The 22539-nt window shown below is 34.5% G+C and overlaps 2 protein-coding genes across 15 annotated transcripts in view; both read right to left on the bottom strand.

Moving 5' to 3' along the window:
• The window catches only part of LOC126875181 (GDP-D-glucose phosphorylase 1-like), a 41801-nt gene extending 34349 nt beyond the window's left edge, over positions 1-7452 (bottom strand). The window contains exons 1-4 of one of the 11 annotated variants that reach the window (XM_050637936.1): positions 6646-6937; positions 5743-5812; positions 5160-5257; positions 1429-1709 (exon numbers count right to left, since the gene is read on the bottom strand). In XM_050637936.1, the coding sequence (XP_050493893.1) occupies positions 1429-1709; positions 5160-5249 (371 nt within the window). In that variant the 5' untranslated portion in view covers positions 5250-5257; positions 5743-5812; positions 6646-6937. Of the gene's footprint in view, positions 1-1428; positions 1710-2194; positions 2462-5159; positions 5679-5742; positions 5813-6104; positions 6945-7320 lie in introns of those variants that run through there. The other 10 variants (XM_050637928.1, XM_050637935.1, XM_050637925.1 and 7 more) reach the window with 10 other exon arrangements.
• Positions 7453-15463: 8011 nt separating this feature from the next.
• Positions 15464-22539, bottom strand: part of LOC126875170 (SET domain-containing protein SmydA-8-like) — a 54212-nt gene continuing 47136 nt past the window's right edge. For 3 of the 4 annotated variants that reach the window (XM_050637908.1, XM_050637906.1, XM_050637907.1), the window contains 2 exons: positions 21977-22077; positions 16141-16299 (listed from right to left, as the gene is read on the bottom strand). In XM_050637908.1, the coding sequence (XP_050493865.1) occupies positions 16156-16299; positions 21977-22077 (245 nt within the window). In that variant the 3' untranslated portion in view covers positions 16141-16155. Of the gene's footprint in view, positions 16300-21976; positions 22078-22539 lie in introns of all 4 variants that reach the window. The other variant, XM_050637905.1, reaches the window with a different exon arrangement.

The following is a 22539-nucleotide window of genomic DNA, read 5'->3' as shown; positions in this document are numbered from 1 at the left end:
CCCTTCCAATGGATTAAATTGTTTGTAGGATAAGTGTCCCTTATAATTCATCAATGATTCATCGGTAGCAATGTCCTCTTGCATTGTATATACTTCTTTAAATCTTTGATTCAAAAAATTTATTTTATTTAAAATTTATTTATTTTATTTTACATAATTTATCTGTATTGTTGACCGAATTGTTATCTGCAAAATGCAAACATCTAGTTATTTGCAGAAATCTTTTGAACGACATCGTTTTCCTGAAAATTGGAGTTTCTATAACTGCTCTCTTAGATCAATTTATTTATATTGTTGGTTTCTTAACTTCACCCATTATTATACATAGTGAAAAATATATTTTGATTTCACCACAGTTTACAGGAAACCAAGTTTCATCTAGTTTTAGTCTTTTATTTTCATTGATCATTATTTGATTTGCATATCGATTCATTTCCATAACAATATTTTCCCAAAATATGTTATCAAATATTACATTAAAAACATCTACTTCTTTTTTGTTTTCACCTAACTAACTCAAAGTTCCTACTTTTATACCAGAAATCTCTGTATAGTTTCATAATTTTTGGTTCATTAGTTTCTTCTTCCCAAATCCATAGCTCTGGTTGTTGATGATTACTGTGGTCTTCGTCGTCGATATCATCTTCGATAACCAGTCGCTTACAACGTTCTCGTACAGAAAGTGAAATATCACTACTGTCACTATCACTATTTAAAATATTTATCAAATCACTTTTTGCGATGTTAGCAGAACTTTCAATGTCCTCGACAATGCTTAACATTCTTTTTGAACTTATTTTTAGGGGTACCTTTCTAATATTTTTCAAGAAAATATACTGCACTTCCGAATGCGGACAAGAAAAAAAAGTGTTTGTCGCATGTATCCCAACTAATGTACAAAGTTTCACGTACAAAGTGCATGTGTTGCTTATGTTTGGCCCGTAGGATGTACCACGTCTCTAACACGACGTTGCGGGTTAAGGGCTTAATGATACAATAAGGTTAATTGAAAATACTTATAAACTATAAACAACAATGTGATATTGTAAATAGTTATAATGTAAATATTTTTAAATGTCAGAAAACGTTAATAAATCATGCCAAAATTTCAAAATTTTTATTTTTCCTATTAAATTGGAATTGCATCACTGATTAAGTTTTATGTTATAACAATTAGAGTTTCAAAAATAAAATAGAATCATAAAATAATTACTTCTTTATTCATAAAGCATTACTACAATAATCTTATTTTATTAACTGAATAATGCTTAATAAATATTATTAAGAAAAATGAAATTTATGAGAGTACTGTGTATGTTTTATTAACTTTCCTTTGACATTGCATTTTTTAACAATCAACATATGTATTTATAAATTAATTAAAGATTTAATTTCTGTACTTTTGCTTCAAAGGTGGAATATACTTACGAAGACAAACTCAAGGAAAACAACTCAATAGCTTTCAATAAGCTATGCTTTGTTACAAGTTGAGGTAATTGTTTACATCTTTGTGGCAACAGCAGAGAATGACAGTATTCAATCGGACTAGCATTAATTGCAATTATATCATCTTTGTCTGTATTATTTAAATTCATTATTTGTTCTTCTGACACAAGTTTTGTAAAGTTAAAGTCTTTCTCATTGAAAGGTTGGTTCATCGAAATAATATTTTCTGGAGATCTTCTTTTATAACCACGATCAATATTTAGCTAAAAATTAATAAAAATTGTCAGTATTAAATATTAAGAAAAATAAATATTATTTATTATAAGATTATTAATAATAAAGAAAATTTTTATATGATTAAAACAAGTTTGTATATGTTTTATCAGAGAACAATATATAATTGGATTGTTCATATAAAACCTTTATAAAAATTTGAATCATTAAATATTTTAAACATTTAATGCCTGTGTCTAATGAATAGAACATATCAGTACATATAAGAATTAATCTTATATAAAGTACTATTTATCTTCATCTTCTCCTTATAATGTATTTTTTCTTTTGTGAATCTGTTTTTTAATTTTTGGATTTAATGTCTAGATTTACATAAAATATTGTCCAATTTTTTTAACACCTTGTATATAACACCTTAAACAATTTACTGGCTTAGCAGTTTCTGGAAGTATGTATATCTCTCTAAACAACAGATGAATTTCAGTGTATTTATAATTCAAAGGGGTTTATTTACATGGTTAAGGAGATTCCCAAACCGCATTTCTCAGGTGATGAACTATTCAATAGGTTAACAAAGAGAAACATCATACAAAAAATTTCTGTAGAAAATTGTGGCATATTACAAACATTACGAACTTTTTGACAATTTTCTTTCCGTAAAAGATGACAAATTTATAGAATTACAGATTATATATATATATGTAATAATGTAAATGCTTAGAATAAATCGAACGATCGATTCTGGAAAATCGAGTTTATTTTGAGAATAATTAAATTCAATACAAGAACAGTTAATAACAAATCCACTACAAATTTTACCTGGAAAATCGATTTTCTAAGTCCTAAATTACATTTCTTCTCTCGTGATCTATTCTATTCATACAGTTACATATATATATTAGGTTGTCCGAAAAGTTTCATTCGTTTTATAAGGCAATAATAGATGCACAATGTTTTTTGTTTTATATTATTTTATTGAATTATGCACGAACATAATAATAGAAATATAATGGAATGTGTCATACCTAATTCAATAAAATAATATAAAACAGAAATTGTTGTTCATGTATTATCACCTTATGAAATGAAAGAAACTTTTCGAATAACCTAATATATATAGAACTATAGAATTTATAAATTTATAGATTTTTAGGTTTTTTAAGAAGATATTCCAGTGGTGAATGTGTCAAAAATCGATTTCCTCGAAAATTTCACGCAAAAAAGTAGCTTTTATGTTTTGGATATTTTAATACCTTCTATATATAATAAATATAGTATAAAATTTTAGAATTTGTGTTAATTTGAAGTATCGTTCAATAATGTGACTTACAAAGTAGTTGAGTGAATTCGAGCTCAATATAAGATGAATTATTTTTTAGATGAGAAAAAAGTTGAAATTTGATATAAGATGTTTTTTTGGTACTATCATATGGCACATCATTACATAAATTTGGTTGGAGGACTCTTTTGACCCCGTTCACTAGCTATACCTTTTAGATAAAAGCAGCTTTAGATAAAAGCTACCATTTTACTAATTTTCAATTCCTTATGATGTTTAGATATTTTGCAAATTTTTAACCACAATTTTTATGGATTAAATTACTGGAAGTCATATTCACAAGGCACAAGTATTCCAAGATCTGGTTAATGACTAAATGTACAAATGAAGGTGCAACATCCCATTGGGAGATAAAGTATATTATTGGCAAACAGATACAGGTACAGGTACAAGCTTATGAGTACAGAAGTCTTCCAACAAAGTCTCAGCCACCATAAATGTCCGATGCTGAGAAGATAGACAAAACTGTGTAGGTTCGGCATGCCATAGGTAACCACATCATTGTCCACATCAATACCAACTCATTTTGCCAACTAACACTCTGGCAACGCACACATGTTAATCTTTTTTGCAAAAAGATGTTAACGAGATGCTAGTCACAACAATTCAGTAATAGGCGACATTTATAGCAGCGATGCATGTTTAACCAGTTAGCTATTTATGACAGATATACTCATCATGTCAAAAAAAGGCAATATTTCATGTTATAACAATTCATGTCAGCAATAAAATTAAAAAATAAAACAGTCATTTTATTATAACTTAATTCTATATTATAACAGCCACACATACTCTGTATTTGGCCATTATACTTCATCGCTTACTTTCTGTGACACATTTTAGGTATACAATTTTCAAAGTTTTCAAAGAAGGCGCAACAGCTAACTGGTTAATCAGCAATTGTATACTCCAATAAATGTACCATGGCGCGCAATAAGGTTTTTTTTCAAATATTAAATTTTCTAACAATGCACCCTATGGGCATTAAAGTACTGAATACTACAGTATTGCAAATTTATTTACTATGCAGAAAAAGACAATGTTATATTTATGATTGTATATATCTTTGATTATATATATTGTATATATCTTGTATATTTGACCTTTGCTCTTATAATGGAATACTTTTGCAGAGTGAGGATCTTCCCATATGCAGAATTTTAACTAAATCAGTAATACAAATGTCTTGCAGTTCCCATGTTATTTGTTGATGAATTTACATATATATGAATCAATAGAATTATTTTTTTCCTTTCATTGTGTTACAGTTATATTAACTAAGTCATACTAGAGTAACTTAACACATTAGCACCGTGACTCACATATATGTCATTTGAATTCCTTTGCTAGAATCTAAATGATATATATATATATTAGTTTCTAAATGCTCTGATGCCAATGTGTTAAAGGATTATAAGTTCTTTGAAATACAATAGGGACGAGAGACATTATGATTCTCATAATTATAAATCATAAAACATTAAATAATTTTAGTTCATCAATAGATATATATTCCTAAAAGTATAATACATTGATTAATAAATAAACAATCCTGATATTGTATTGGCAATATAATAACAAATATATATTCATTGCTACTTCTTTAACTGTTATTTTATATATGATTTTGCACTATAAAGTTAATTTATATAATTTTACTCTTATAAATATTCCTAGAATAAACAATATTATCTATATTATATTATTAGATATAATTACAGTTACATAATATTTATTTCATTTTTATTTTTGTAAATTATCACTGATTTTGTAAATATTTTTGTTTTATCTGCTTATTTTTATTTTATAAGTTATCAACAAACTGTACTTGAGAGTATTAAAACAAAGAGATAAGCATATGTAACCAGATTTACATGTACTTTTGTATTAATGACATTAATACACAAAACATATTTGTAATTATTAAAATTTGAACTAGAAAATTATCTCATGAATATTTATGCAAGAGATGGTAAAATTAAAGCATACATTTACACATATGACAAGTGAACAATAGAAACATGTAAAATATTTTATCCTGTAAATTACTATATTACTTAAACAAAATTGTAACAATTAAAAAATATTTGAAAATAAATTAAACAAATATTTATTATAATTAATTATTTAATAACATTACCTGGACTAAAAAGTGATATTTGCCTTCCAATATTTTTGAATCTTGAATGTTTAATATATAACGAAACACTCCATTTTTCTGGGCTTCCATCCACTTTTCTTTTAAAACCAAATCAAAATTAGATTCCTCATCTTTTTTAATATCTTTACTACAAGCACAATTCGTTTCAGTAGAAGAATTGTAGGACATGATTGTGCCGGATTTTGTTATGTAGGTTTAAATAATATGAAATCATTTAGCACAACTAACCACAGCCTATTTTAGGTATAAACCATGTGGTGATCTAAACATAACCTAGTTAATATTCTATGTAATATATATATATATATATATATATATATATATATATATATATATATATATATATATATACATATATATATATATATATATATACACACACATATGTATGTATGTACTTCACCATAGATTTCCTGCGAAATTAAAAGATACTGACACAATAAAAAAATTATAATGCAGTGAGTTAGAATATGCAATAGTGAATACAATACATGTAAAACGAATTTATACCATATTTAGATTAACTAGTTATATTTATTGTTTCCTTGTGTATCATAATTACTTAGATGAAGTGAGAAGTGTTGTATAATATTAAATATTTATTTTGTATCTTTTATCTTAGGTATTTTACTCTACAATATGATAGTATTACATAATTTTTTTTACATTAAGATCTTATTAATAATATCATTGTATTACTGTAACACTAGTTACAAGAAAGTTATGATACAACTTTTTTTAAGAATTAAGGCATGATATCTTTATTATATTAGAAAATATGTTTAACCCTTTGCACTCCAAATTTTATTTCAATTTTGTTATCAGCAGCTCCTAACGCTTTTAAGTGTTTTATTTGAAATTTACTTTAACTAAAAAATAAGGCAATTTAAATAAATAAAGGAAGAAACAAATTCACTTAAATACCAGTTTTATTCACACTATTGTTGTATTTTGTAATTTTTAGGCGTATGATATATCTTGAAACAATTTCCAGGATGCAATCCTTGTTTTCTTTCACACATTTCACAAAAAAAGGTGAAACTGAAAGAATGTCGAGTGGGACTCAACAAAGTAGCTCCTGAAATAAAAACTGATGTTGAGTCACACTCGACATAGGAGTGCAAAGGGTTAATACATTAATAAAAAATTAATAATACAAAATTTAACAAAGAAGAAATTAAAAGAAGACATTAAATTATATTTAAAATTTGTATTTCATATTGAATTTTTTGATCTCTGTTAAAAGTTTCTCATGGTAGTATTAAAGCTAGTAAGTATAAGTAAATAAAGATAATTAGTTTAAAAATTGTTATTTTAATGTTTGATCTCTGAATTGATTTTTTCATTTTGATGCTAATTTGAAATTTTATTAATTTTAAATGAAATCTTGTATTAGATTTAACTTTTGTTGAAAAATATAAGAGAACATTTTTTTCTATTGTAACTTTGGGAATATTTTGATTACAATTTTTTTCTATTTTCTTTTCAATATTATTTTTACTATCTGATATTAGTTATGAAAATCATTGTTAAAGCTTGGAAACGCGCACGTCGATTACATTAACTATTCGTTACAAACACGCACAAGGGCCGACTTCCGAGAATATGCATGCCTAACCGAATAGAATAATGGAAAACCATAAATAAGGGAAGAGAATAAGAAGCGTATCAACGCTATGTTACAAACAGCACGCCAGCGACATCCATATACCCATTCATCAAACACGCACAAATGTCGAAGGACACTTGAATTCCTTTCTTTCTTTTTTTTTTTTATTTATTAAAATTTACAATCAATTCTCGCATTGAGAATTTTCAGTAATTTTTTCTGGCGTGGCGCAGTGACATGGCTAATTATTTATAATAAGTTAATACTTATTATAGATAAGTATAATTTATAAGTAAGTATTATAAATAAGTAAATATTACTTAATTTAAATAACTAATTGAATCTAGCGTTTAGGTCTAGCGGGTAGTGTCTCTTCAGCCTGCGGATCTGATCCGACGTATCAAGTAGTCTAGTGATTAGGGGTTTCGGTGTTTGTTGACTCTTTTGCTATATCTGTCGCTATATTTTTCTATTTCCTCTTTGACTGTTGGTATCTAGAGATCGTCATGTATTAGTTCGTTGGTGACATACCTGTTAATTGATGTAGGTTTGGGGTTGATAATTAATCGATTCACACAGATTCGATTTTCTCTATATATTTCTCCGCCTCGTACAAAACGTCTTAACTCACAGGATACACTTAGTCAATTAACACGTGGTCGACTTCTAAGACAAAAGAGCGTCGCTAGAAGTCGTACCAACTTAGCTTGTAGTAACTAGCGATCATACCAACCTAACTTTTCTGAACAATACCAGGGTGCATTTATAATGGATCTTAGCGTTTTCCATTGGAAGCGTTGAAGTATTTCAATGTTGGAATTATTTCTTGTTCCCCATAGTTGGATCCCATAGGTCCAGGCAGGTTTTATTACGGCCTTATAGAGGGTAATTTTATTCTGTGTGCTTAGTTTGGAGGATCGGCTAGTAAGCCAATAGAATTTTTTGAGTTTGTCCTTTAGTTGCTTCGTTTTGTCTGTGATGTGATTTTTCCAGGTCAACCTCCTGTCCAGGATCATGCCCAGGTATCTGACTGTGTCCTTGCTAGGAATTGTTGTATTGTTGATGGTGACCTGGGGGCAGGTTTGCTTTGGGAGCGTGAACGTTACATGTATGGGTTTTTTTTCATTAATTTTGAAGCCCTATTTATGAAACCACTTTTCCATAGAGTCGAGATATCGCTGGAGAGTGGATAAAGCAATTATCGGATTTGCGTCTATTGTCTAGAGCGTCAAGGAAGTTATCGAACTCTTCTTTGGCGATGGAGTGTCTGGGAGGGCAGTATACCGCTGAAGTGGTGATTGTACCATGGCAGTCTTCTATTACTACGTTTGTTGCTTGAAGGTAGTCTTTCTGGAATGTTGGAAGTTCGTAGTGCTTAATGCTGGCTTTGATAATGACTCCGGTGCCGCCGAGGGCCTTTCCACGGGGATGTTGGATATGGTAGAAGTTATTACCGTTTATTTTCAGGTAATTTTTGCCGGTGAAGTGAGTTTCAGATATGAGCATTACGTCGATTTGTTGTTGTTTTAAGGAGAGTTCTAGTTCGTATTTGTGTTGAGCTAGACCGTTGGCATTCCAAAGAGCTATGCGTCTTGGTTTTATTTTGCGTCGGGGCGAATTAATTTATCCATGATGAGTGTTAATAGTTAATGTTAATGACAAATTATTTATTTGTCAGATTGTTCCTCTATTAGCTTTTCAAGCCTAGAGACGTTGTCTGTGTTTGGTGAATTGGGGACACTATTTTGAGGATGGTCCCTGTGACTATTCGGATTATTTTGGATTCCTTGTACTGCTTGGGCATAGGAGGTTGAAGTGGTGGTCAATTTAGGAGGACTGGGTATTTGATTGGTTAAGGGGATTGAGGTAGTAGTGAATTTGGGAGGACTGGGTATTTGATTGGTTACCTCTTTTGCCCTGTGTTTAGGGTACTTATTTGTGTACAGGGTTTTGTAGGCTGGGCAGCCTTTGTAGTTGGCAGGATGGTCACCTTGACAGTGGATGCACTTCGCTGGGATTTCCGGTGATTTACTGCATTGGTCAGTTGAGTGTGTACCTGCACATTTAACGCAGCGGAACGTATGGTTGTATACGTTCAGTATCACAACAGGTTCGCCGTATTGGAATCCTCAAACGACGCCATGGAAATCGTAGAACCGCCATCAAACCAACATTCACAGAGAATCCCCCCTCCCCCACCAATATTTGTGGACGACGTCATCGACATACAGACAATGATCAAGTCCCTAGAGAGAGATATCTCCAAGGAGGATTATAACCTAAAGATAAGCAACAACAAGGTGAAAATACTACCGACGAACCCAGAAGCTTACAGAAAACTCACCAAGATACTCAGGACCCTGAACGCCAACTTCCACACCTACCAACTCAAACAGGAAAGGCCTTTCCGGGTGGTCCTACGAAACATCCACCACTCAGCAGACATAGACGAACTCAAATACGAACTCTCAAAACTCGGCCACGAAGTCATCAACGTAAGTAATATAAGGCATAGAGTCTCGAAAGATCCGTTATCCTCATTCTTTCTAGACATAAAACAAAGCCGAACAATAAGGAAATCTACATCAGTCGTCTAGTGAACGCGATAGTAAAATTCGAACCACCGCTTGTGAAAAAAGAAATAGTGCAATGCAAAAGGTGCCAAAGGTACGGTCATACGCAGAAATACTGCAACCATACTTTCCGCTGCGTTAAATGCGCAGGCACTCACTCCACTGACCAGTGCGCCAAATCACCGGAAACCCCAGCGAAATGCATCCACTGTCAAGGGGATCATCCTGCCAACTACAAAGGCTGCTCAGCCTATAAAACACTATACACGAACAGGTACCCTAAGCTCAGAGCAAAAGAGGTATCCAACCAAACACCCAGCCCGCCGAAATTCACGACTACCCCAACCCCCTCAACCAACCAAACACCCAGTCCTACCAAATTCATCTCCACCTCAACCTCCTATGCCCAAGCAGTACAAGGCATCCAAAATAACCCGAATAGCCAAAGGAATCTTCCCCAAAACAGTGTCCCCAACCCACCTAACACAGGCAACGTCTCTAGGCTTGAAAAGCTAATAGAGAAACAATCAGAGCAAATAAATAACTTGCTATTGCTACTAACACTTATCGTGGATAAATTAACACGCCCCGACGCAAAATAAAGCCAAGGCGCATAGCACTCTGGAACGCCAACGGTCTAGCGCAACACAAACGTGAACTAGAACTCTTCCTAAAACACCAGCAAATCGACGTAATGCTCGTATCGGAAACCCACTTCACCGACACGAACTATCTGAAAATAAATGGTTACAAATTCTACCATACCCAACACCCCAGCGGAAAGGCCCACGGTGGCACCGGAATAATAATCAAAGCAAGTATTAAGCACTACGAATTTCCATCATTCCAGAAAGACTACCTCCAAGCAACAAACGTAGCAATAGAAGACTGTCATGGCACAATCACCACCTCAGCAGTATACTGCCCTCCCAGACACTCCATCGCCAAAGAAGACTTTGATAACTTCCTGGACACCCTGGGCTATAGATTCATAGCTGGAGGAGACTATAACGCCAAGCACATCCAATGGGGCAGCAGACTGGTTACAGCAAGAAGCAAAAACCTTTTAAACAGCATAATAAACAACAACCTTAACTACCTCACCACATACGAACCCACATACTGGCCCATTGACACCAACAAAATACCCGACCTTCTCGACTTCTTCGTAACTAAAAATATCTCATCAAGACACGTCCAGATCAACTTCTCGGCTGATCTCTCCTCTGATCATGCTCCTGTGATAGCAACAGTCAGTTCAACAATCATCGAGAATACACCTAATGGCTCCATTCACAACCAACATACCAACTGGCAGCTCTTCAGAGAAGTCTTTACACACTCAACCTCAGCCTTCACCCCACTAAAAACAAAGGAAGAAATCGAAGCAGCCACGGAATACTTAAACACGAGCATAATAAACGCAATCCGCCTCTCCACACCGACAAAGCCATCTAACAGCAAACAAGAATATCCCCAATACATACTAAAAAAAAATAGCAGAAAAACGTAGACTAAGAAGAGTATGGCAGACCCATAGAACACCGGATGACAAACGCAAACTAAACAACGCAACTAGAAAGCTATCCAAAACCTTAAAAAATTATAAAAACGACTGTTTCCATAAATACCTCGCCAGCTTATCCCCCACAGCCGACTCCAGCTACTCACTATGGAAGGCTTCCAGGAAACTCACACGCCCCCCACAAATAATCCCACCTATCCGCCGTCCGCAAGGTGGATGGGCGCGAAGCCCTATAGAAAAAGCCGACCTGTTTGCTAAATACTTGTCAAAAGTATTCAATCCCCATTCCCCTAAAGCCGCCGCGGACGTTACTGAATACTTGCACACCCCCTTCCAAATGTCCCCTCCTATCGAACCCTTCACTTCTGCAGAGACTATAGAAACAATCAGTCGCCTAAACCCCAAGAAAGCAGCAGGACACGACCTAATAGGCAATAAAGCAATCAAGGAACTTCCCATAAAAGGGATAGCACTCATCACATCGATTTTTAATGCTATCCTTCGCCTGGAACACTATCCTAAGGCCTGGAAAATCTCATTGATTACCCTCATCCCTAAACCCGGTAAACCGATATACGAAACCAGCTCCTATCGCCCAATCAGTCTTTTACCTACCCTGTCCAAACTATTCGAGAAGGTGCTCACGAGCCGACTCCTTTCAATCCTAGAGAACTTGAAAACACTCCTAGATCACCAATTCGGTTTCCGAAAACATCATTCAACAGTAGAGCAAATCCACCGCATAACTCATACGATCAGCCAAACACTCGAAAAGAAAAAATATTGCTCAGCGGTTTTCCTAGACATCCAACAGGCATTCGACAAAGTATGGCACGAAGGACTACTATACAAACTTTAAAAAATCCTACCACACAGCTACTACTCCAGCCTAAAGTCCTACCTAACCAATAGACAATTCATGGTTAAATACTTGGATGTCACTTCCACAACATTCCCAATAGAATCTGGCATACCCCAAAGTAGTGTCCTCGGACCCCTACTGTACTCCATCTACACTGCCGACCTACCTATATCAAACGATATAACAATAGCGACATTTGCAGACGACGCAGCGCTATTAGCTACCCACGCAGACCCGGTAATAGCCTCATCCACTCTCCAGCGAAGTCTCGACTCCATGGAAAAGTGGTTTCATAAATGGGGCTTCAAAATCAACGAAAATAAATCCTCACATGTAACCTTCACTCTCCGAAAACAAACCTGCCCCCAGGTCACCATCAACAATGCAACAGTTCCTAGCAGGGACTCAGTCCGATACCTGGGCATGACCCTGGACAGGAGACTAACGTGGAAGAAACACATCTCAGATAAAACGAAGCAACTAAAGGACAAACTAAAAAAACTCTGTTGGCTCACGGGCCAACGCTCCAAACTAAACATACAGAATAAAATTACCCTCTACAAGACCGTAATAAAACCTGTCTGGACCTACGGAATCCAACTATGGGGAACAGCAAGTAACTCCAACATCGAAATACTACAACGATTCCAATCGAAAACGCTAAGATCCTTAACAGACGCACCTTGGTATGTTACCAACGAAACCATCCATCGCGACCTCAAGATACCCACAGTCAAAGAGGAAATAGCAAAATACAGCGACAGATGTAGCAAAAGAGTCAACAAACACCGAAACCCCCTAATCACTGGACTACTCGACACGACGGACCAGATTCGCAGGCTGAAGATGCACTACCCGCTAGACCTAAACGCTAGATTCATTTAGTTATCCAAATTAAGCATATGCACTTACTTATAATACCTACAAATTATACCTATCTATAACAAGTATTAACTTATTGTAAATAAACAGCCATGTCACTGCGCCACGCCAGAAAAATTACTGAAAATTCTCAACGCGAGAATTGATTGTAATTTCAACAAATAAATAAAAAAAAATCTATGTCTGCTGAGTGGTGGATGTTGCGTAGAACCACTCGAAAAGGTCTTTCGTGTTTGAGCTGGTATGTATGAAAGTTGGCGTACAATGGTCTTAAGTGGTTTGGTGAGTCTTGTATATGCATCAGGGTTTGTCGGCAGGATTTTTACTTTGTTATTGTTGGTTTTTAGGTTGTAGTCCTCTTTGGAGATATCTCTCTCTATGGACTTAATCATCGTTTGTTTGTCAATGACATCATCAACAAATATTGGCGGGGGAGGGGAATTTCTTTGGGTGTGTTGGTTTGATGGTGTGTCTGCGGTTTCCATGGAGTCGTTTGTGGAATCCAATACGACGTATCTGTTGTAAGTGTTTACTTTGATTGTTGACTGTTCGTTCTGGGTGGCGTTTATGTTTGTTTTTGGTGCTTCTATTTTTCGCTTCTTAGAATTTTTGGCGTCATTGGTACGGGGGAATCTGTTGCACTTTTGCCACGGAGAAGGTAGCATGGAGCAATTATGGATTTGCTCAGGAGAGCCTGGTCGTGATTCCTGGGCCATCATCGAGCTAGTTAATTCTAATTGAATAACTAGTCGTGAGGCTATGAGGCTAGTATTCGGGTAGAGGTTAGGAGCGTAGGATCTTTTTCTCTAAAGGATAGGAAACACTTGGCTGTGTTCACTTTCGACAGATGGGCGACACGTGTTGTTTTACGAACTTCACAGAGCACTAGGCACACGTCTGCACGCTTCGGCATTCAACAGCGAACTGACTTGAACTCCTAACAATTATTTTATATTTACAAATAATAATCACTATGGTAAATATATTTTCTATATTTCACTGTGCCTCTAGATGTTCTTTTTTGTTTTTTTTTATTTCTGCCATTTCTGAATCTTATTTGCTTTCTTTATGCTCTTCTATTTTCTAATGTAGTATAGCAAAGTCTGAATATTGTTTGGTCTATGTTCGTGAGTTCAAAATTAACAATTTTTTGTTACAATTCTTTTGTATCGCCAATCATGATTTATTTGCATTACTCGGTTATTTACCACATAAATTTGAAATCTACATAAAGAATAATATAAAATTTGTAGATACGTGCAAAGTAGCTATAGTCTATATATATCTGTCGGGTTTACATTAGAATTAGGGTTAGGGGCGTGCAACGAATCTTCATTTGGATTACACATTGTCGTTATGCAACAGAGAAGACATTGACTAGTGCAAATACGATTATTACAGAATTTGACAAATAACCGTGGTAATTAGATATTCGAGAAGATAATGACAATGATCCTAGGTTCAATAACGAATCCGCGGTCAATGGGATAACACGATGCTCTCTCATCCAAAGCCCAAATCGTACTCGACTTGCTTGGCTACGGTGGAAGTATAACTAAACTAACTCTTTGTTAAAACGTGGAATATCCACTGAGCGTAAAGACACCAAGTAACTCGCTAATACGACATCACGAGAGAGTGACTTTCCGTCGCGATAATGCTGCGAGGAAAACTATGATGGGATGTATCTAAGGACACGAGATCATCGGATTCGTCGAGGATAGCCCTCGTTCAGAAAGTGAGGGAAATTGACGTTGCTGTTAATTGGTCAATTTCAATGTTGGTAGTTAAAGAAGGATGTTTGCCGTCCTTGAGGGAAGGTTGCTAGCGGGATGCGTCATTCGTTGAAAAATAGATCTTCCCTATCTTCCCGTAGTTGGGACAAAGACTGTTTGTCTGTTTGAAGGACTTTAGGTAATTAGATCGTAATGTTTATAACGGCCCTCAGGCTAGCTGAACATGTACTGTGGAGATGCATCGACATCTGGTAATTATCTCGCCCGAAGAATAGGGTCTGTGTGTGGCGAGCCACGGGACAGAAACCGTTGGAATATTTACTGTCGCGTACCGCTGTAAATATTTCTTTTAAGGAGAGCTATAGAATTACTCCATGCCTTTGTTAGACAAAGCGTTCATCCCGTGACCGCGGCTACGTTCGGTGACTGGTTGCCGCCTCGAGCCCAAGCTCATTATCACAATTCTCGAACAAATACGTCTCCCACTAACAACTTTTCCTCGAGGGCGGCTAGCATCCTTTTCTAACCACCGATATGGAGATTGACCAATTAACAGCAACGCCAAATTCTCTCACCTTCTGAACGAAGGCTATCCTCGACGAATCCAATGATCTCGTGTTCTCAGACACACCCCATCATAGCTTTCCTCTGCAGCATCATCGCGACGGAGAGTCATTCTCCGTGAGGTCGTATTAGCGAGTTACTTTGTGTCTGTACGCTCGGTGGATATTCCACGTTTTCGCAAAGAGTCCGACTTAGATTTTTGTGAGCACGTACATCTATCATCCCATTGACCGCGGCTTCGTTATTGAACCTAAGACCAACATCACTAGTATCGCGAGTGTCCAACCGCCGCGGTTGATTGTCGAGTCGGTAGTATCCATACTCGTATTAACAGACCGTACCTTCATTATAACCCAACGATGGCCAATTCCAATGAAGATTTATCAAACGCCCACAACCCTATTCCTGACGTTTCTCCGACATGTATATTATTTTACTATTTCATTAATAGTATTAGTAAATTATTAATAAATAATAAATTAAATACGAATTATATAAATTGTACACAAAATAGTAAATTATTATTTTATAATAATGATATTGTTGAGTTTATTTATTTATTGAAATTACTTTTGAATTTACCAGAAACAATGATAGAAAGAACGAATTATTAATTAGATAAATAAATATGAGTCAAATTGTATCATGTTCGATCTCGCTTTCGTCAGAAAAGGTTCGTCAGTATCAAAATCTTTTTTCGCAGGGAACCGAAAAGAACGAAGGTTTGCCGTTGCAACGGTGATATTCCCTGATACGTAAACTTTTAATCTTTTTCTATTGTTCCCGCCCTGTACTGTATTGTACCCCTACTGTATCCCTCTCTGTTGTACATTCGGTATTTTTTCAGTATTTTTCGCTACCGGCAAAACACAAAGCGTATGGAGAATTTATTCTATCGCCGTATCCCTTCCAGAAGAAGTAAGATTGGTGATTCGTTAGAAGTTTTTAAAATCACCTACCAAATTAAGAGAACAGGAATATAAATTATATCATTGATTCCATGTGTTAATTTTTCTAACATGCGCTAAAAATGAACCCCTCAATCAAAGAATGCTAATACATGATAACTACCACTTGTAATTGTACTTATTAAAATTTTTTTAACAAATTTATTTCAATATGTTTGTTTGCTTACGAAGGCTATGTATATATACAGTTTTGTTTTTCGTTTAATATTTACTCCCAAACGTAGAACTTACTGAGCAAACTACGTACTGATAAAGTTTATGTTACAGTGAATCGTTTTAAGAGCTTATTTATTTCGTGGAAATTTTGTTCTGCATGTTGAGCTATTTTTCCTTCCGGTAGAATTTTTGGTTCATACTTCAGCAATTGATAGCCATCAACTAAATACTTCTTTGACTCCTGCTGCAAAAAAAAAAAAACAAACCGTCAAATATTTGTTAATGTAAAGTGCAAATAAATGATGGCAGAAATTTTTGTTCACAGTTTATATAATTATCTGTTAATATTGTATAATTATCGTATTATGTAAAAAATGCTTCAGCCCCTTACCGCTCGCGTTAGAACTATAATTACCATTAGAACACGCGTATATTATCGAAAGGAATAGAAACAAGGGCGACCGAAGACAATACAAAAAATGTGTTTTGTAGATTAAATATGTTGAATATATGGTATATTTGTATTGTACGTGTAGAGTGAGGAAACGTAGAGAGAAACGATACACAAGTATAATATGTATCTCCTCCATAGTATGTATGATAGTGTTGCATGATGGCCTAGGACTCCGTTGAGAAAAAAGAGAGAAGTGCAATGTGAAATCTCGTGCCATAGGCCTCTGGCGAGTAGCCCACGCGGCGAGCAGAGTTATGTGAATATTCTAATATTCTAGTATTCTAATACTAGGGAGGGGATACATACTTGTTTGTGTTTTCGCTCTACGTTCTCTCTCCCTCGCACGTACAATACAAATATACTATATATTTAACAAAGACTAATGGTGTTGAATCTACTGATTAGTAATATTATAAAAAATTCCTTATTGACTATTTTTGACTAGTAGTTTTCAGAATCCACGAGTCAACAACTTATCGCAGATAACGTAATTTTTCACGTGCGGATCCATGATCTTAAAAATGATCAATTATTTATCAGTTATTTTGTTTATAAAAATAGTACTTACAAGTTGTTATACTCCAAATTTTTATAGAAAATTGCTCTGCGACGACAGTATCTTCAAAATGATTAATAAGTACAATATTCTACACTTATTACATTCGTTACGAAATAGTCGAATAAGTAGACAAATATCTTCGAACAATTGAATACTATACAACTTTTTGTAACGAACTTTGCAACGTACGGCAGTCAACTTGGATAAAATTTTAAGTATTTGAGGTCGTATTAACGTGTTAGTTTATTAAAGAGATGAGTGGTAAAAATGTAATAGTTAATTATATTAAAATCATTTTAAGTACAAGTACAGAGATAGTGTATGTCGGTTGTAACCGTCGCTCACTTGATTCTATCGTATGACTCGCTATGCTGCTCGCTATATTCTTCGCTATACTGATTCGCTCTAAAGACTCCTTTCCCTAGAGAGGATGTCCGTCTATTTATATTGTCCGGTGGATTTACGGAAGATCATATGTGGTTCCAGTTGACAATTATTCATAACGGCGATAATGTTTTTGCCCGGAGTTTGTTTATTCTTAAATCCCGCAAATTAAAACAGCGTTGATACTATAAGGCACAACAATATGAGTCACTCCCGATTCGAATCGTCCTATGACTCATGTGCCGCTACATATTCATGTTTATAAGGGCAGTAATAGGCCACATACTTAGCCTTATCAGAAATTATTTTAGCTTCTTTTCAAATTACAGACGATGAGATCAAGGTTTTCGAAAATTTTACACGATCTTTGAAACGGTATTTGAGATTTTGAGTGGCCGTCCGTTTATGGCTCGGATAGCACCTATCCCTTCTTTGGGAAATTTCGGATTACCTGTCCTCCCCGAGCTCTAAGTCTGATGATTCAGAGGTCAGGAAGAAACTCCAGGGAAAACCCTCGGTCGGGAAGGCATGATGGATGGAGGAGACCCAACGGCTGATGGGGGGAATCAGCGACATACTAGGACAGTCAACAGAGCGTCGTACCGTGTGGGTGAAATACTTCACTCTCAACAAAACATTACAACCGTCGTGTTCGGAACATCAAACTTTACTTTAATACAACAAGTGCAAATAAAGTGCCAAATTACACCAACACTCGATTTATTAAACCTCCTCCACCTTGAGCGTTAGTCGCTCTTTAGTTGATAACTCGCAACAAGCGGTCCGCAAGATAACATCACAGATACAGATTTTCAGAATGTTGTCTCAAAATTTTCATGTTATCTTAAAACTTGAAAATGAAATGACAACTAAATTATGGATACAATATTTCGATATGATTACAATAATAAAGCACTTCAATGAGGCTGAAAGAAGCGGTAACTGGAAATTACATTTCGGCGCTTTAAGAAGAATGAGCCCGCATTTTCATGTCAGTGGTTACTACCTTTGTATAAAGCCTTGCCAATTATATTTGCAAGACATGCAGTAACAAGAAACACGGACATACTCCATGTTGAAAAGTTTTCAAGCAAAAGATTTTTCACAGCTCGGCGGTTAAATAAATTTTGGTCGGGGATTACGTTTGATGTAACTATAGAATAAATCTTAATACGATCCGGAATGAAATGTGACATTCAGAAATGAGAGAAATGAAAAGTATGCCGAAAAAGAGGAATAAGAATGAAGCGACATAGACGATGAAGAATTTTAAGAAAAACCGAGATTATTGTAATCGAAATCAAATTTTAATTGATTTTTTTTGTGAATATCTGTAAACTTAAGACCGAGCGACGGTAATATATACGGAAAAGTTGTTTAGAACGACAACATATCTCAAGGTCACCGAAATCGATAAGGTGTAACCTTCTGTAAATAATTACCATAGTTTTTTCTGTACTTTTCTGCGACTATACTCCTCTTTTCTTAATATCCTTTCTTTTCTCAGACATTGATTTGTCGTCGATGATGACATCATGGGTAGTTATAAACGCTCCAGTCCCTTACCGCTCGCGTTAAAACTATAATTACTTAATTATAGGATATTACCGAAAAGAATAGAAACAAGAACGACCAAAGTTAAGACAAGAAAAGTGTTACGATTACCGAAGTCCCTTTCTACCATTTGTATCTTCCCGTGATCGGTAATTGCGTTCTTTATGCAAAGAATTTAGCGTTCCGCAACGTGTGCATTTATTATAAGTTATGCGAACAATATCATTATATCATATGTAAATAGTCACACCCATCACATCGTGTTACCAATGGCGTTGTGTTCCGAATAAAATTCATTCGATTCGACCAGGATCGTGAATCATTTTGCTCTTCTCGCACAAACCTATGTGTTCTTCTCAGCATAGACTCCAACCTTTATACAGTCCGCTATAAAACTAAACATGTTTCAATGGAGATTTCTTTCCATATATTTCGCACATTTGTTCTCGGACGGAAATTCTTCGTGTTCTTCTTCGGACATTTCTTTATGAATTTTTGTATATTTAGAGTGAGTTCTACCGACCACTTTCCACACTTTAAGAAAGGATTTACCTTCTGAATATAATTTTGTAACAAGATCTCGTACTGGAATGTCACTTTACTTTCTCTCATTAGCCATGTTGGTGGTATGATCGCCAGGTTACGGACAAGAGTTAGTGTTTCATTTTTCGTTGCTTAACAATTGTTTTACGAATTATTTGAACACAATTTCGTCGGACTTCCTCCTCGATAACACCAATATTCAACAAATACATATTTGTATTATTTAAGTAAGTGTACTTTTACGTTTCTGTCAAAATACCCATAAATATTTATTTTATTAAAAAAATGTTTACAAATTACTTATTAAAATATATATGAAATATATGTAGAATGAGAGGACACGAATATGCCGAAAATTAACGTGAAGTAAAGAATATGAAAACATTAACTTAAATTTTATAAATGTTATTTTCTCAAATGTAGTAATTTTAGATGGTGTGACAACAAAATTTGGAAGTAAAGATATAAAGATTATCCTATTGTACATAGCACTATATATAAACGGATGTTCTATATAATATTATATATTTAAAAAGGGTGTTTGGCTACAGTTGTAACAAAATTTAAAGTGATTCTTGAAGCTAAAATAAGATGAAAATCAAGAATAAAAAATTGCGTTTTCTTTGTTTTTTAGTTATTGTCAGTTAGAAACTAGCTGAAACATCCCTGTGCGCGAACAAACCTCTTTACATGAACGAAAGTAGTGTTATTAAATATAGTTTTGGGGTTGATATTTAATAGATTCACACAGATTGAATTTTACTTTCTATATTTCACCACCTCGTACAAAACGTCTGAACACACCGGATACACTCAGATAATTAACACATGGTCGACTCCTAAGACAAAAGAGCGTCGTTAGGAGTCGTACCAACTTAGCTTGTAGGAACTAACGATTATACCAACTTAACGTTTCTCAACAAGTAGGTCAATCTAAGTAGCGGACTGTACAGGAATTTTCGAATCGAACGATACATGGGCAGCAGCTTATCTTGTACAAGTTGTAGGGAAGAAAATTGTATATACGTATACAGAATGTTTTGTTTAACTGAAATTATTGTTCCAGTAGCGGGATAGGTTTTAAGGTCAACCATATATCTTCTAATACATTAATCGATCTATCTTATTATTTCCCATAAAAAGATATTAACTTATTTATGTCGAAAAACTCTTACATAATTTAATAGGTACTTTAGCTTTAATTTGTAAAATTTAACGTATGAAAGACAAGAAAGGATGTATAGCGGTATTTTTGTGTTTATAAAGTCATATCTTGTGTGAATCATTTCTACAAAGAATTTTTAAAATTAGAGAAATTTATTTTACCAAGAACATAGTTCCATAACATTTCTAATCTTGAGAGTTTATTAAGACTGTTTTGCCTTATCTTTGGCGATTTTGATAATTCCTCGGTAATGAAATTCATACTAGATCCGATGTCCAGCAACGCTCGACAACGGATTGGTTGCTGTTTATCATTCAAAATGTTAATCTGCGCTGTGATGACTAGATCATTGGATAATAATTCGGATGCTATTGGTCTGATATGTTCGGTCATCAACGGAGTCGTCGATCGTCGGCGTCATTGGCTATGTGTTTCGTCTGTCACTGGGAGGTGGACTTGGAGACGCGGCTGTTCGTGGTGTTTCCGATCTGTGGTCTGTTGTGTGCTTGTGTGTTGTGTGCTAAGCAGCACATGTCCTAGGTCCGGAAACAGTGTAAAGTCTTTAAATTTTGACGATAGACTCCGATTTTGCAGAAGCTAATCGTAATCGTGACTACATTTCCATCGAAATCGATTAATGTTGCTACGAGTTGGAAACAATGAAAAAAATTGTGAAAAATTGTCACAATTTTTGACCTGTAATTGTAACAAATCTAATGATTCTTACATTTTTCTAATGCCTATCACTTTTTTCTGTATCAACCGATTTTAGCGAAATATTCAGCATGCACGTGGCAGTAAACGTATTATTTAAATTTTCACTACAGACCCAGATAAAACTGTTGTAAAAAGGGAGTTTTGCGACTTTTTTCGCAATTACACCTCATCGGCGTAAGAGTACAATTTGCATGCTTTTCATCGAAATCAATATTTCATAAACTACACATACCATATCATAATGCACATATCATAATAAAGAAGTTACATTTAAATTACAATACGTCCTCATAAATTATTAACTTTTTAAAGCTCTTGACTTTTGTCCCCTTTTTCTAGATGGTCTTTATCTCTTTCAAGCTCATTGTGTTTTTCCATTGTTCATATTAATGAAGAAATTAAAAATACCCCATTAAAATTTCTAACCAGGCATCTGTATTGTAATTTTATCAAAGATGGTAATTTTTTGTGTTTGTGTTATACATATTATTATTTAAATATGTAGTATTATTTAAGTACGTGTTAAATTTGATATTTCATCTTACCAATAATGGCACTAAAATCTCCATTTCTGTATGCCTCCTACTAAGGTCTGCTTGGGCTGCATGTAATTCGAAAAGAATCAGACCTCGAATTCGATTTTCAGCTGAAACAAAGAGCTCAAATTATGCGTACTATTATTATCCGTACCACGTGGATGAGATACAATGAAATCGCAAAGTAAAGCATGACGTAAATAAGCGTACTAATTGATTTGATTGCAGATAGGATCGTGCTTATTTCGCACATACATACCTAGGCAACTGTATGAATTTTTGAAATTGCCGATTTTTATTGTTTTATGCAATTGACGATTTTTAAGAAAGCATACTACAGTTATATTTGAAATAAAAATAGGATTAAAATTAAAGATAATGTTTTTTCGTTACAGCTTTGCTTTCTGATAAATTTGTAAAAGTTTATCAATTGCATGTTTATTGTTTTCGCTTATATACACCTATCATGTATCCCTATAAGTGATATGCAGTGATATTTGTACCTATCATATCAAATTGCAAAGGAAGAAATATTAGTAGTAATATCATAATATCAACATATCTTCTATACA

Source organism: Bombus huntii, chromosome 17 (assembly GCF_024542735.1).
Source record: "Bombus huntii isolate Logan2020A chromosome 17, iyBomHunt1.1, whole genome shotgun sequence".
In the NCBI taxonomy this organism is placed as follows: Eukaryota; Metazoa; Arthropoda; class Insecta; order Hymenoptera; family Apidae; genus Bombus; species Bombus huntii.
This window is presented reverse-complemented; position numbering and strand designations above follow the sequence as displayed.